This window comes from Micromesistius poutassou (assembly GCF_964030765.1).
Source record: "Micromesistius poutassou genome assembly, chromosome: 9".
Taxonomy (NCBI): domain Eukaryota; kingdom Metazoa; phylum Chordata; class Actinopteri; order Gadiformes; family Gadidae; genus Micromesistius; species Micromesistius poutassou.
The window spans coordinates 20,327,361-20,344,399 of NC_140279.1; the positions used below are offsets into that span (position 1 = coordinate 20,327,361).

Consider the following 17,039-nt stretch of genomic DNA (forward strand, 5'->3'; position numbering starts at 1 on the left):
GAAAAACAGTAGGTCAGTCTACGCCAAGTTTGTTTGAGTCGTGTGGAACATCAACGGTCTGGATGTATTATTACGTGGTGTCCTATTTCTCGTTCAATTGAATATAGTCGCATGTTTTCTACATTTCTATGCGTTGAATCAGAGTTTAGCAGTGATACATGCAGTACCAGGTTATGCTGTCAGCTTGTTGAATGAGCTCTTGCTACCTAAAGGCACTTGCAGGCCGGTTGACCAAAGCCGAGGAAAACACCCAACTGGAAAGATTGTATTACAAACCACAATAAAAGGTAAGACCATTTTATAGGACCTACTATATTGTGATTATTATCAGCACAATGGGATTTCGATTGCTTTGTAAAAACCTAAGCCCTAACTTTGACACATGACAGCTGTCTAACTACAGTACTGTGGCAGGACTAAAGGAATATATACGTGCTTCAGCTTAATGCAATCTTGGAGAAAAGTAATCATAATCAGCCTAATCAATTCTATCTAACCCTGTTATGTTGTATTTATGAAACGCTAGACAGAGATGCTTCTGTGCTATACTTCTCCCTTGACCAGGTCACCCTTGCAAAAGAGATGTCAAATCGCAATGTGTTCTACCTAGTTCAATACAAAAGGGAAGGTGCAGTCATTAACTGCGACATTAATAAAGTCTTAGCCTTATAATTCTATGCACTGTACTATGATAATACGAAACGTTGTGGTATTGTCATTCATTGTCCAGATATGGCTGACGACCCCCAGAGAAATTTTCGCTCTGCGTATTACGAAAAGGTGGGCTTTCGAGGAGTGGAGGAAAAGAAATCTTTGGAGATTCTGCTGAAAGACAACCCTTTAGGTACACAGCAGATCTTTACCAACAACATTCTGAATACAATATCGCCTGAAGCAGGCTTTTATCATACAGTGAAATTGGTTTGTGCTAACTGTTTTATAGTGTTCTTAATCGTGTAACTTTCTATGTATCCATTTGGTTTAAAAGTATCCTTCTTCTTGACAGATGTTGAGAAACTGAGCACTTTCAGCCAAAGGTTTCCCCTCCCATCCATGTACAGGATCCATGTGTGGAAAGTTTTGCTGGGTAATACATGCAATACATACATCTTTAAACCATGTAACACCACTGTGTACAATGCACAATCTGTGCATTATTACATCCTCCTAGCTAACCTTAGCTAACTGAATATTTTAGTGCTGACAATCTAGTAGGATTAATCCTATTTGAATGTTAATCTAGGCATCCTGCCACCGCACAGCGACTCGCATGCTCTGGTGGGAGGATACAGAAGGGAGCAGTATGAGAACATTCGCGAGGCCTTGGAGGCAATGAGGTTCATAAATTCATCCACTCCGAACACAGAGGTCTACCTGCGCATGTTTCAGCTGGAGGGCCAAATTCTGCCACGACGGTCCGAGATCCCTCCAATGGTAGGACAATAGAAAATTGAATTATTTCTGTGGCACACTTCTATTGCTCCGACCTCTTGGATGTCAAATATTATAACAGGATTATAAAGCTGCAGCCATGGGAACATATGCAGTAGTCTAATAAATATGGTTGAAGGCATTATTTGAAATAAGAATTAACCTGTGTAATCTATATAATCTATAAGTATTTTTAAAAAGCATAATAGTTTACAAAAAGGGTCCATGTGTATTGTATGTGCACACATTCTTGTTGAATTAACAATGAAAACATATGAAATATGTCAATATAGCCGATTCACACATACAACAACTTTTAGAAAAGCCCAAGTAACGATTGTGTTCAGAAATACACATAAAACATTGTAGGATTCAACCTTTCAACACATCAACCAGCCTACAGGTCAGGCAGTTAGACACAAATCTCAAAACAAATGATTTGATCACATGCCTCATAATCATATACTTTGTGATATTTTAACAAATCTGTTTCAGGAGGAGGAAGATGAGGACTTCCTGTCTATTAGCAGAGCCATGGAGGAGATTGTTGTCGATCCTATGGATTGCTATTGGTTAATAAAGTGTTTTCACAGTCAGTTCAACACCAAATTTGGAGATTCGTTACCCCATCTCGTAAGTTCTAAACACCGCTCTACGTAAGACTGCCAAGTCATGTGGGATATTGTCTAGCTCATACCTTTTAAGTTTGTGTTTCCGAGAAAAAAAAAAATTGACTTCATTAAAGATATGAAGAAATAGGTCATTCGGCTGCTTTCAAAGTGACTGTAGTGTTATGATTACCTCAGCTGTCTTGCTAGCATAACTGCCTAACTTCTCATGCATGAGTACCGCTGTGCAGCCCAAGAGTCTGCAGCACTACCTGAGCCAGGAGGAGCCCCGGCTCCTGAACCGTCTGAAGACCACGGGCGCCTTGGCCCAGCTGCCCTACGGACCCTGGTTCAACCGCTGCTTTGCTGGCACCTTGCCAGAGTCCAGCCTGCAAAGGTAAGCGTGCCTTTGGGCACTAATTCAATATCGTCATGTCTTTGAAGGGTATTCTTCGTCAGGAAATGAACATATCAACTTATCAGGAAAGCTAGTTATACAGTCTAAACGAAGGAATTACAATGAGAATATATTCCCTTAAAATCCCCAATCAAATATTCATATTGACCCTCAATGTTAAGAATTGTATTTGGAGGTCATAAGCATATCGTGATACTTAGATATTCTGTAGAATCTCCAATAGAAATAGTAATACATTTTTCTGTATTGCCAAGCCCAAGACTGCATGATGTATTTACACTTGTTTGTCGTTGTTTTAACTAAGAGTGTGGGACAAGGTGATCAGTGGCTCGTGTAAGATCCTGGTGTTTGTTGGTCTTGAGATTCTGCTCAGCTACAAGACCATTCTCATGGGCATGAACCGGCCCGAGGTTGTGGTGAAATTTCTGCGCAATGTGAGTTTACCACCGTAGAATTGCTAGCACTTCAAAACATAATAATTGTACACACGATCTCATTTGAACTGCAACTTTTTTTTTAAAATTCCAGATACCCCAAGAGAACACTGATGCCATCGTGACCAAAGCCATAGACCTATGGCACAAGTACTGCGGCACGCCGATGCATTCTGTATGACCATGTGGACCTATAGGTGCCAAAGGACTAGAAGCTCGCCGTTACGAGACCCACTATCAGCTTTAAAGAGAAAGAGATGGCGTGCCTTAAGAACTCATCATGGCTGCAGTAGACAAGCCCCTTGACTCTGCAGCTCATTCGCGGAGGTCTTCAAGACAAAAACACCAATGTTGGAAAATACCATAAGGATGCAGACATGGATTCAGTGTTCGTTTTTATGTTTCATTCTTTAAGAAACTGCATACATTATAGAAGACTTACAATAAATTAACAATCACATGCAGTTTTTCCCACTATACAAAAATGTGTTTTTTTTGTTTTTTTTTTAAAGATAACTGGTTTCTTTATGTACATATGTTAAAATTCTGACAACTATAACATTTGTCGAAACATTTAAAAAGTAGTACAAGGTACAGTAAGATCACTGACCCCTTCTACACACAAGCACACACCCATTCGTACACATTCATGAGACCGGGTAGCCGTCAATTGAGCTGTAAGTGTACTGTAAACAACATTTGAATAAAGGGTGGCAGGTTTTTCTGTATTCATTAGTGCCAGGGTTGCATTACATTTGCATTTGATATCATCCAGAAACCAGGCATCGTATCAGAGATTATGCAAAGACCAAGAACTAGTACCAGCAGGAATGTCAAACTTTAAAGCAACTAAAGTTCTTTTTGGAAACAGAACCTCTCGGAACCTCTGTCATGGTCATCTTCGTGGTGTAATATCTGTCTTTTACCAACCATTAGAAAAGTAAAGGATGAGTACATTATATTGGCAAGACTCATGATCGCTATCAACAGCCAAATAAAAATGGCTGTTGGGGAATTCCTAGTTGGTACTATCAAAGAATTGTCTTGCCGTGCAGACGGTATATATACAAAAAAAAATCCCATTTTCTCTCGCATTCAAGGTTACAGCAGATAACTTTCCAATGCGAAAAGTCAGTCGGCAATTGTTTAATCCCTGTAAAGGAGACTGTAGGCACAGTGACACAGTGGATTGCGGAGCTCTCAAACCCTTATTCTGGGATGCACTCAAGATTACACCTGCCACAGCATTTTGTGGTGCTTTGGTTTCCAACTGGTAGCGAAGCTGTCTGAAATATCCTAATGTTTGAGCTCTTGAATGCAGCCCAAGAATAGGCAGAAAGACAAAATCGAAGATTATTGCTAATATTGTGAATGGGTAAAAAAAAAGACTTGTTGGGAGAGGTGGTGGATGTGGTACAGCTGCCTTAAGATCTATATAGTTGTGATATTTTATATATGGTATTGTTCAATGGGTGTCACATATACAAGTACAATTAAAATGTGCCAAAGGCAAATAGTGTCCGTCTAAGAGTTTGGTCTGGACAGGGAACCAGAAAGGTGCAAAAAGAAAAGGAACCAAAATAATCTCAGCATTAGGAACTCTTCTCCTATCCAACCCCACATTGGCACAAATACTTTTATCAGAATTTCTGTAGTCCAGCATAGCAGAGTTCTGCAGAAAAACAATTCAGCAAAGTAATACCCCACCCCTTCATCATAATCATATAAACAATGACTACAATGAAAATCTGTTGGAGGTTTGGGGGAGCCATTTTTTCTGTGTCAGTGTGTCTCTTTAATGCGTCTGTCATCCATTCCTGTGGTGGCACTGGCACACAGGGAGGAGTGGGCGACCATAGTAAAAAGAGTCCTTTCCAGGCAGCGTCAGCAGTCGACACCAGAAAAGATGGTCGTATTCCAGGGGCAGCAGCCCAGCCACTGTGGTGCATTAGGGGAGTAGGAAAGTATACTGCCATGGAGGGGTTGGAGTTTACGGTCGATGAAACCTGCAGGAAAAAGTAGAGTAAACACTTTAAGGCTAAGCAAACCCCTGTTTTAGTTATAACCTAAGAGTTCAGAAAAATGTGTTCTGAGCAGTGGTGACAGTCATAAAGGTTTTAGAAGAAACTGGCACATTGAGTTCCATAGGACTAAGCAAGGCCTTTTCAAATGTCACCAAATCCCACGTCACACTTGCTTGAGCTAGGGTGCACGGCCAATAGAAATCGACCACGAAGGAAAAGCCTTTTTCGCCGGAAGCAGCAGACCAACTGTATTGTACCGATCATTTCCCTGAGGCTGTACAATCAAATTAAAAGCAACAATTAAACACAGGTTTGATGGAAAATAACTATATAGCCAACGCCGAATCCAGAGAATGTGTACAGAGCTGTTTTTTGACATTCCTGTGCTGGCCGATTCCTGAGCTCTATCTCCATCACTGCCCAGGAGTCCTATCCTTCTGGTTCCTGAGGCGGCCGGGGTCAGCGTCATGGCCTTGGTGTTTCTCTAAACCCCTAACATAGTGGGCCCCTGAGAGTAGCTTGGGAGAACGATTGAGAATGATGGAACATATTTTTCCGTTTCTCTTGTTCTCCTATCCCGCAGAATAAATCTTTTTATACTATATTATTCCTTTTAAGGATTATGATGACTCAGAGTGGTGTTTTCCGGAAAGTGGTCAAGTTCATCTCCCTAATTAACTTTTAGTGGACGTGTAAATTCCCCAACTTAAGTAGCAAGCATGACAAACAAAAAAAGATTAGGTCTCTATCTCTTTACAGTGCACGAGGACAGTTGTTGTAAAAAAGCTTTTCATTTAGGATCAGTCAAAGTCCCAATGAGGACAGAAGCATAAAAACGAATACCTACCTAGTAAAGTGACGGCTGGACTCGTGCACCTCCATCTCTGTGCTTTTGAACTCATTCAGCTCTTTCCTTATGGCAGCCTGGTGTAAAATAAACAATGAAATATGAATTCTCTGCACAACTCACGTGCATGTGTACCGTATACAAAAGGTATATAAATGAGCATGGGCCTCGACCTTATCCATCGCGGTCAGCCGTGTCCAGGGCTTGTCCGCCCGCCTGTCGTAGTCCTGAGCCTCCGCCACTTCCACGTAGTCGCTGAAGCGGATCAGAATCTTAGCCTCCCGCAGCTCCTCCACGGTGGGCCTCTGGCTGAGCTGAGGGATGGGGAGGAGCAGGTGAATTGTTAAGGTGGAGAGAAAGAGAGAGCCATCTCTCTGCCGAGGACACACGGTGTGCGGGGCCTGGGTGGCCAGCTGGTGCATCCAACACTGAGCAGATGGCGGCCAAATAAAAGAAGTACCTTGAAAGTTGCTTTTCATTTTGTTATTTGCTATCAGCCCAACGATACACACTTCGGCTAGTGACTTCCTCCTCTAATAATGCGTTTAGTAGTGTGTGTGTTGAGTGAATCTCATCACGGAGGTTAACATTTTCTCGTCTGACCGGAGGGATCCGAGAATCAAAGAAGGAAATCCTCTCACACCACTCGATGACATGAGACATAACAGATCGTATTTCAAACAGACGGTCACCGAGGACAAGCGCATGTCTCCGTGGCAACCATGGGCGTGGTTCTGGCTGGAGTCAGATGACCAACATGTCTCCGTGGCAACCATGGGCGTGGTTCTGGCTGGAGTCAGATCACCAACAATGCCATATGTGTACCGTGCGTGTACCTGGATCAAAAAGGCTAGCCCCTTAAACACGATTTACCTTTCGGGTCAAGTGTCTCTTGATTTCCCTCTTCTCCTCTTCATCCATTTCATTGCGCGCTAGAGGGAGGGGGAGTGCATGAGGGAGGGAGGCCAAGATAGAGAAAGATTGAGTTCACTATAGAGAATACAGGAGCCAGTGTGAGTCCGACATGTTCCCCCTCTCCGTCATACTCACGTTTGAGGATGTTCCTCTGTTCCAGTTCATCTGCTGTTGGCCGCTGACTCAACCGCCTGCATAAAGCACACGTCTATGTTAGGACATGTCTCTTAGAAAGAAACTAAATAAATACAAAAAAATATCTTATAGCGTCCTTCATAAACGGCTGTACAATCAAATTAAAAGCAACAATTAAACACAGTTTGTCTCCAAGAGAATGATGGAACATATTTTGCAGTTTCTCGTGTTCTCCTATCCCCCAGAATAAATCTTTTTATACTTATTATTCTTTTTAAGGATTATGACTCAGAGTGGTGTTTTCCGGAAAGTGGTCCCTAATTAACTTTTAGTGGACGTGTAAATTCCCCAACTTAAGTAGCAAGCATGACAAACAAAAAAAGATTATTGGTGCACTACCACTCTATCTCTTTACAGTGCACGAGGACAGTTGTTGTAAAAAAGCTTTTCATTTAGGATCAGTGTGTTCACATCACTATGGGGCCGTGTCAGTGAGGACCATAAACCTGGTGCTACCTGGTGAGCTTTGTGCCTATCTGCTGACGGGACTCCAGCCTCTGCTGGTCTGACAGCATGGGCAGGATGTTCTTGTCCTCCAGGTCCCTCAGCGACGGTCGGTTACTCAGCTTGATGGCCAGCGAGTCCTTCCTCAGCACCTTCATTGCAAGCGAGCCTACACACACCAGGGACCCATGATTAGGATCTGCAAATCAGACCGCCCTAATAGTGATCTGGGAACTGGGTGGTGCAATTTTTGCGTTTACTTTCTGGCTACTGTCCACTTTCCCCTCATTTCACAGAACGAAACACGCAGAGCTCAGTAGAAAACACTTTGTGTACGGAATGGCCTCAAAATCAATTATTCACAGCTCTCGTTATGACCTGCAGAGCCCATTGCTTGTCGAGTTTTGAGAATTTGGTTTGACGGTGCATACTCACACTCACTCACGTACAGATCGCAGTTTACACATTCATTGTGTTCATTACAGTCTACATACATGGTAAAGGGCTAAGCTATCTAAAGCGCTTGTATCTCGATAGGACACCGCACACACACACACACACACACACACACACACACACACACACACAGACAAAGCGACACTCACTTGAAAACAATGCCTCGTCTTCCTCTTCATCATCCTCCTCTTCGTCATCATCCTCGTCCTCTTCCTCCTCCTCGTCTTCGTCGTAGTCCTCCTCGTCCTCCTGGTCTCTGTAACCCGGGTCCCCGTAGTCCACCTCGTTTGGGAGGTTTTCCTTATTGTCCTCGCAATCGATCATCACTGTTGGCACGGCGTGCATCATGGAGCTGGGAATAGGGACAGAGACGATATGACTGAAAGACATATCACGATATGACTTGATCATATTGATCCATTTCAATAACTATTGATCATTTTAATGAGCTAAAAAGACTAGGAATCACCACGCTGGATGTAAACACTTCTGTTTAACACTTAATACGACCTTCCACTGTTCTTCATTGATAAATACTCCAATGTCGATACAACAATGAAAACCACTCAAATATTGTAAATAAGTACGGAACCGTGTTTGTGTAACAAACCCAGCTGCTAGATTCGGTGGTCCAGTCTCTTATTGATATTTATTAAACATGTTTTATATTGATATTGATCAAAAGTCTATCACAATACGATAATTCATTGTTTTATTGCCCAGGCCTAGGTCAAAGGTCAAATGAGAGCACATGTTTGAGTGAAAGCGGAACTCACATGGGCCGTTACTTAGGAAAACTGTGTTTTCTAGTACGGCTGCCCTTAGAAATATGCTTGTGTGGTTTGTCTCCAAGTATTTTTGTTGTTTGTGCCAAACTACAAATGTAAAAGTAGGGCGGCCATAGGGTTAAACCTTCTGATTACAACCTGCCTAAACCTCCCTCCAAACTACACGACCGTGTCATGTGTTGGTCAGCTACGGGGAGCCAGCTGTGACATCACACTGCACCTGCTTGTGTGACATCACACTGCACCTGCTTGTGTGACATCACACTGCACCTGCTTGTGTGACATCACACTGCACCTGCTTGTGTGACATCACACTGCACCTGCTTGTGTGACATCACACTGCACCTGTTTGTGTGACATCACACTGCACCTGCTTGTGTGACATCACACTGCACCTGCTTGTGTGACATCACACTGCACCTGCTTGTGTGTCTGAAGCAAGAATCTCCACTGCAGCGATGCGATGCTTTCATCTTGCGCCCCCGTTGCATTGCGGCGGCGGTGGACGTGTGGCCCCTACCTCTCGAACCTCTGCATGGTCAGGGCCAGGGTCTTGTTGAGCTCCTCTATGATGCGGCTGGGGGGGTGCAGGGCGGTCGGCAGGGTGCCGTACTGTAAGGAGTGGCCGCCCAGCGGCACGTGGCACTTCTGGAAGGCGATCGGCGATGAGTCAGGCACGGCGATCATGAGCTTCTTGGGAGGTAGAGGAGGAGATAGCCTGGAGGACATGCAGGGCAGCCTCACGGGGGCGCCGTCTGTACCCAGAGAGAGCCGGGGGGGGGGGTTTACTAAGGCGGTGCTCTTCGTCTCCACACACGCATGCACACACACGCACACACACACTCTTGGAAAACCCATGAGAATAACCTAACTTAGATATACAGTTCGTTACATGTACACATTTTCCTTCATCTTTAACCCTCACTAACTTGCTACTTGTGCATGTCCACCGCTCAGGAAGCCACAATTTCATTCAAGTAGAGACGATTCAGGACAATGATTCAATTGAGGAGCATGTGACAACGATGACCTTGACGCGGGCTCACCGGTCATGTGGTTGGGCAGCCTGTTGAAGGGTTTGGGCGGTGGAGCTGGCGGCTGTTTGTGGAATGTGGTAGGTTTTGGTGGCATGGACTCGGTGACGTCGTTGGGCGCGAACATGGTGACCTTCTTGACGGGGGCAGACTGGCCGGGCTTCTGGCTGTTGTCGTGTTTGGTGAAGCCCTCCGCGGGCATCGGCAGCTCCCCTGTGGCTGAATAGAAAAACAAATAATAATCGTTTTTGGAAGCCATTGCACTTTGAAGAACAACTCAACACACAAACCCCCAGTTTGATCTTAAGTCATAGTTGATTACGCTTACGGCAGAGCTGTACTTCATTAATTACAGTGGTACGTCGAATCACCTATAAATTTAATCAGAACTCAAATTCTCTTCGTAACTTCCTGTGGCTGCTGCTGTCGATCTTGGGAGAGGAAGCGCCTGACTTTTCTTTAAGATGAGAGGAAGCAATCCCATCTTCGAATGAATACTTATACAAGCCTACCGCTGGCCACGGCCGCTCCCTCCATCTGCTCCGCCCGCTCCCCCTCTGGGACAGCCCCCAGGAGTGGAGAGGAATGGCCGTTCTCCATCTTCACCTCCTCTCGCACCGCTGCACCAGCACCCTCTACCCGGGAGAGAGGAGACACGCCATATGGAGCGAAGGGAAAGAATGAGTGAAGGGAAAGAATGAGTGAATACAAAGAATTCTTTGTGAATACAAATAATAAGTGAAAGCAATAAAACCCTTGCCATCCATTTTTTCCTGATCTCCTCCCCTTGACCTCTCACCTTTCTCGTAAACCTCCTTCAGTACACCTTTCTTGATCAGCTCCTCTCTGCTCTGGCGAGTGGACATCTTCCTCTCCAACACTGGGGGAGATGTACAGGACAGGCAAAGGTCAATAGACAATCAACGAGCTACATATATTATATGCAAAGCATAGTTACAGCTCTGTCTACATATGATGGATGCACGACTCTTGTGTCCTTTGTAAAACCAGAGGTCAGGTTAGACCATCTCACGCACTTCATGTTCAAATCAGGCGCTGAGCGTTCAGAGAAACAAAAACTAAAAGATGACAAGTATTCAAACATTTAACTTTTAACAGTACTTGGGCATTATAATCTAGTCATTCTGCATTATGTGTGACAAACTTGGCTTGCCAAAATAAGTTCCAGCTGAAGGCCTTTGTGTTTCTTTAATTTTTATTGTGCCCTTTGTGATCGAGTTAAGAGGTGACCTTAAGACACAAGTAGCATACTGGGAGCTGCTGCTATGACAATAATGTGTTCATACAATGTGACCGTATATGGGTAGCTCTGACAGAATCTACATAAGGCACTAAAGAGATGAAAGAGAGTTCTGCTTCCTCCCTGACACGAAACAACACCAAAAGTATCTTTAGCTTCACAACGTGACGTAGGTTAGAGCTCGGCAATCACATACGCATCGGGATAATGTGCGTCAGCACGTCATATCTGTATGTTTGTACATCCATTATTGACAGGCTCCGCAAGGAAGGACCAAATGAGCCTGTGACACTATCTCTCAATTATATAAATAGAATTATGGCAACGATGAAGCTGCTAAAGCCTATGGAGCTCAACTGTAGTTGAAAATTATTATATTATTCAGAATGTCCATCCCTCCATCCATCCATAGATATACAAGGCTTCCTTCTCTTTCAAATATTTCCTGTGCTCAAATAACAGATTATAAAGCAATAACATACCCATGACCTGTACATTTCAAACAAAGAGAAAAAGGTATTTTTTTTAAACCACAACCTTTGTGCGCTGTGTGACATATATAGAGGCTAATCCCCCTCCTGCTTAACAATAGGGCAGTCCAGTGGGAACTTAGCCTGGCCTGTGCGATCTGTTGGGTTTATATGTGCAGAACCAGGAGCTGACCTGGGAGAGCCACCACCAACACTGCTGATCCTTCCTTACATTATATGGTCCTCATGAACACTGGTTCTCTGGGTCTGCAGTCGCCTTGCAGCCACCTTCCCCCTCCACTCCTCTCCTCTCCGCACTGTCAGCATGGGAAGCTTTATTATCTCCCATTCATCAACTCAGCCTCATTACCGCACCAGCTCCGAAAGCGGCAATAAGACATTCATATTCCATAGGATTAAGATTAGGGCGCAGACGGCGGTTGTAGTGGAACACAGCGATGGAGCCTTGACCCAAGATGGGTCAAAGAGGAGAGGAGAAGAGAAGAGAGGAGAGGAGAAGAGAGGCGAGGAGAGGAGAGAAGAGGAGAGGAGAGGAGAGGAGACAGGAGAGGAGAGGAGAGGAGACAGGAGAGGAGAGGAGAGGAGAGGAGAAGAGAGGAGAAGAGAGGCAAGGAGAGGAGAGGAGAGGAGACAGGAGAGGAGAGGAGAGAGGAGGAAGTGACAGACACATTTCACACTTTATTGCAGAAAATACGTTTGCCAAACATATTTTTGGGCACTTCTTGCACCTCAAAGATATTGTCTCTTGACAAAATCTCTGCAGATGGCAGCAATGCCAACATTGTTTGCGATAAGTCAGAAAAGCAAGGCAGGCGTGATTCATTTTGATCTGATTTCCCCTGTCTCCACAAAGAACCTACTGTTCCTAACTAAAGGGAATGTTCAGTGGCCAAACTTAAACTGTTTTAAAACAAGTTTGTCCGCAAAAAAAAATCCTTCAGTCTCAGCCAGCAATAAAAAAACAACAAAAAACTACTTATTGTGAAGTACCGTGTCCCCTTGAGAGCGGAGTGAGAGGCGTGGTCGTGCCCAGCAGCGTGTGCTGCAGCGTCACTCACCAGCAGAGGTCTGCCTGAACTTCTCGCTCTTCTTCTTCCTCCACTTCCAGGGCTTGAACAGGCGCCCCAGGTTGGCGAATTTGCTCCGCCGGCGAATGGGAGGCGTGTGCGTCCCCGGCACCAGGGAGTCCGAGCGCATGGCCGCCAGCCGCTCCACCTCTTCAGCTACACACACACAAACACACAGCTTGAGGATTAAAGAGAATCTACCCCTCTAATCCAATTAATCTAAACACAACCCAGTGAGCACAAATCACATTACATGACCTCATTGGGCCGCTGGTTTCGCACAGCGTGTCTTTGAGGTTGCAATACCTACGTTTGTTGTCGTGTTAAAAGCCACTGTACATTAAAGTCCCCAAACAATGTTGATAACAAATGGATAATAACAGTCAAGATTAAACTGCCCTGGTGTTGACTGCAAGCTCATTCCTCCATTGAAGAGTCAGTGGAGAGGACAGAGAGATAGAGAAGCAAGGGAATGCATTTGTCAATTGCTCTCAATTGCTCATGTTGTGCCTTCTCCACTCTCCTACTGACTTTATTTCCTTTGGCTGCTTGCTGGAAAGGACCAACAGCTTCTAAAGTAATCACACTGTTCATTCCATAAAGCATATAGTATATTTTTCCATTTTAAGGTTTACTGCAGTTCCCATTACGCCAACCTTGCTACCACTACACCAGGGCCCTGAAAAGACAGCCACATAGGCCTACTGCTGGTGCAAAAGCAGTGTTTACTTGTACAATATTTATAGACCAGTTTACTTCGAATTTGGAAATCTAATTGGATTGGCTTGGGCCAGTGTGAACCAAAACAAGAGACCGAATGTGTTACTATATAACGCATATATATAACGCAACGGTCAGTTCTGTCAAAACTTCACATCCACTCTACACTCAGATCCCTTGCATGGTATTATTATATTGTACTTTTATCAAACGACACTTCCCTGGGAATAGTCGACTAAGGAAGGGGACCTGTAGATGAAATAGGATTACTGAAAAATGTTAAAACCGCACTACGCAAAGTAAAATTGGAAACGGGTATGTGAATACTAGGGCGTCATTATAGAGAGCCTACAGCAGGTCGCCTAATGTATTCTCAGTGCCCACTGCTGCGTCTTTGCTGTACAGAAGTGCATGTTAACAGTTTAGGTGGCAAGGCTGAGGTAATGATCAAGGGAGCGGTCACCGAGAGATGGAAAAAGTCTCTGTCTGCACATTACGGATGGATATTCAACTTAATTTCCCTCACCTTCCAACGGGTCCGCGCTACGGCATTTGTTGCATATGTGCTTTATCTCTTTGCCTATCTGGCAGTGGATATTGAACGGCACGTTGTTGTTATTTGCAGTGGGTTGTGGCTCTTGATGTTGTTGTTGTTGTTGCTGCTTACGAGATTTCATACGAACCAGGCAAAACCCTCGTTTTTTCTTCGGTTTCTCTTCTGACGTGAAAACTGATGGAGAACACGCATCGATCGGAGATCCTAATTCATACCATGGACGCATAACATCACTTCCAATACCCGCCATATTAGCAATGAACTAGGGTTTGGCGACCCGTTTATGATAATCCCGTCACCCCTGTTGGAGGGAGGGTTGAAACGGAGTGGACCCTAGGGTCCGCTCCAATCCAAGCTCGCTATTGTGCATAGATTACTGACGTCAGCCAATGGGTTTGTAGCGCATTGGGACAATATACTGTGTTGATATTCTAAATTATGAACTACACATAAACGTGTAGGTAACACTGACTTATATTCAATTAATAAATATGTTATATATAACATCCGAGAGCCAATATATGGCTCTCGGATATCATCACCACACAACATAGCTGGATGCCTAACAATTGCAATACAACATTGTTGTTCTACAAAACCATTATCAAAGCACTGCAATTACGCATCTTTACCAGCAGATGGTAGTCGCGTGTTAGAGATGACTATGCAGGCAGAAAGTTAACCCGGTGTATTAGGTGTATTAGGTGAGGTGTATTATATCGCCACCGCCATATCCAAAGCACAGCCTCATTATGATAAATCTTGTCATGTCATTTTTCACATAGCACAATAATGCTTATTACATTTTATTTCCCAAATAGCCTTAATACATTTGAATGTCCGAAAAAACAACAAAAGTAAATAAAGGAATCTGTCCGTGCCATAAGAGATGAGGTTCAATATATAGGTGTAATTATTGTACAAATAGTATGCATATGTTTGCATGTGTTTTACATGACAGTGATCAAGACAAGGAGCAGCCTCTTCAATTCCACGTGGACTGAACCATGGCAGTGACAGTGCTGCATATCACAAGATGAAAGAGTTGGGAACACGCTCTGAGTGTGAAAGCACCCCTTTCTCTGTGTTGGGCCGCAGTTAGTTTGAGACATCAGAGAACATGCAAAGGGAAAAATACTAAACCTGGAGTTATTCATACATACAGATGTGCAGTATATACTGAAGGCTTTGTTCACAGCTCAAGGATGTGGCGGGATTGCTAAGGTGGCTGGATGTTTGAGTCAAAGGCAGTTGTATCTGTATTTGACAACGGGTCAAGCCTTGTAGTAGTCTTGGTTTACCATCTAAACAAGATGAGTGAGTCATCTTCTCCACCAGTACACCTGTCTCTCCACCCCATTTTGATGAAGCGTGGATCAATAGCCTTCTTCAGGTGTTGCTGCGTCCATAAATACGAAGGACGAGCAAGATCCGAGAAACGGTGGGCATAAGTGTGTGGGATTCTGATCGATAGAACTACAGTTTCTCAGACAATCATGCACAAAATAAAAATAAAAAGCCAGGCATATGTACAGAGTGAGTTACTATAATGTACATACACGTGCACAGGGGAACCATCTCATGAACATACACACTCAAACATAACTCAAAGCAGTGTGTTTATAAGGCGATATAGCATAGAGCGGGAAAAACATGGTGCCCAGTGAGGTTCATTTGAAGGGGAGAGATGATAGAGGTTAAAAAAAGAGAAAGTCAGAAAAAGCCAACGGACACAAACCACACCGCTCCATGGCGCAGTGGTTCACCACGACATGTCATTCATTAAGTGAGAGCATAGTGACACACATTCAGTCACACGCGCAGCCCTGCTCCACGCAGGGCCCTGACAACCAGCCAAGCCCGGTGGGTGAGGGGGTTCATGTGTCTGGGATGGTCTGGTGTCAACGCCACTATAAAGCTGACTGTACTGACCATTTGGAAAAGCGTGGCTCGATAGCAGCACCACAGTTGCAGCTTGACTCACCAGGCTATTCATTCGTCGGGGTTAACGCTTATTTACTGTTCAGTGCAGGGGAAACATCAGGGTTGGCCAAACATGCGTCATGGAATTCTATTGATTATCGATTAGCAAGGCTGAATGGTCAGGTATACACTCTCACAGAGTTGCTGTCATGATGACCTTCTATAGTTACTTCTTCAAAGAGCAGCGAGACAGGTTACCTTGCCCCACTGAACACGGCTGGTACGTCTGCTTCAGACTCCTATTCCCACTCCGGTCTTTACCGTTGGTCTGCATGAGTGCAAGCCATTAATTCTCCCTGTGTCTGAATGGTGTTGTTAATTTAGCATCTTAACCCGAGAGCCAGAAGCTGACAGAGATATAGTAGGGGGCCCGCCGCGAAATGAATGCCCTGGTCTGCTATTGAGACAGTGTGGAGCTGTCATTCTAAGTTCCAAATGGACTCCAGTTAGCCTTTAAACTTCCTCTCACTAACTAAACCCCTCTCTCAAACAGATCAAATCATGCTGACTGACTCATCTTGCTAGCTATTGAAGAGTCTTGATTCTTAAGTAGACACACTGACGAAGCGGAAAGACATATGTGAACTATTCTTCTCTTGAAGCATCAAAAATAGACGGAAGTAGAGAGGAGCATGCAGCCTTTTCGGGAAGGTTCTCTCTAATTGGCTCCACGGCAGGGGGGTAAGCCTTGTGCCTCACTCCTGGACTTAACAACCTGCCCCTTAGTGGACTCAGATAGGGACCAGCTGCACCAGAGAGTCAGAGATAGCCTACACGGGCTCCTGGTGAACAACCCAACGCTACTGCCCCAGTAGGTTAGGCATTTACCAACTGATATCCATGCATTGTTTTGCTTCTCACCTTTTTCCAAAGTTCACTTCACCTTTCCTTCATCTCCTTCACTACTTTTACTGCATACTCTTGAGTTAATGTGTACCGCCCACAACGCTGCTCCGCCTCCTGCCTCTGGCTGCTGCATTAATACTAAGAGACAAGAGCACAGAGCCCTAGGATAGGGGGCGGTGGTGTGGGGGGGCGCGTGTATGTGTTTGCCTGTGTGTGTATATGTGTGTGTGTGTGTGTGTGTGTGCCTGAGTGTGTATATGTGTGTGTGTGTGTGTGTGTGTGAGTGTGTGTGTGTGTGTGTGTGTGTGTGTGTGTGTATGCCTGAGTGTGAAAAAAATGTGTGCGTGTGAGACTTGGAAAATCACATGCAAGTGAGTCATGGGTTCTCTCCTTCACCTCCCTGTCCTTTTCCTCCTCCTACCCCCCTCTCGCTCTCTCTCTCTCTCTTTCTCTCTCTCTTTCTCTCTCTCTCTCTCTTCACTTTCCGTCTCCTGCATGTCCCCGGAACACCTTTATGCTGA

At 44.5% G+C, this 17,039-nt stretch overlaps 2 protein-coding genes across 2 annotated transcripts; one reads left to right on the forward strand and one right to left on the reverse strand.

Moving 5' to 3' along the window:
• Positions 1–3,609, forward strand: tbc1d7 (TBC1 domain family, member 7). The gene is made up of 8 exons (XM_084473423.1): positions 1–287; positions 731–844; positions 1,007–1,087; positions 1,244–1,434; positions 1,927–2,064; positions 2,291–2,436; positions 2,762–2,891; positions 2,986–3,609. Exons 2-8 carry the CDS (start codon positions 733–735, stop codon positions 3,070–3,072), a joined length of 885 nt encoding a protein of 294 aa, XP_084329549.1. The 5' UTR covers positions 1–287; positions 731–732; the 3' UTR covers positions 3,073–3,609.
• A 1,191-nt stretch (positions 3,610–4,800) lies between these two features.
• phactr1 (phosphatase and actin regulator 1) lies at positions 4,801–13,939 on the reverse strand (the record flags this gene model as incomplete). The annotated part of the gene is made up of 13 exons (XM_084473366.1): positions 4,801–4,897; positions 5,763–5,839; positions 5,936–6,076; positions 6,636–6,694; positions 6,813–6,868; positions 7,329–7,485; positions 7,922–8,124; positions 9,081–9,315; positions 9,607–9,813; positions 10,107–10,229; positions 10,394–10,474; positions 12,405–12,569; positions 13,660–13,939. 13 exons carry the CDS (start codon positions 13,937–13,939, stop codon positions 4,882–4,884), a joined length of 1,800 nt encoding a protein of 599 aa, XP_084329492.1. The 3' UTR covers positions 4,801–4,881.
• Positions 13,940–17,039: the final 3,100 nt, after the last annotated feature.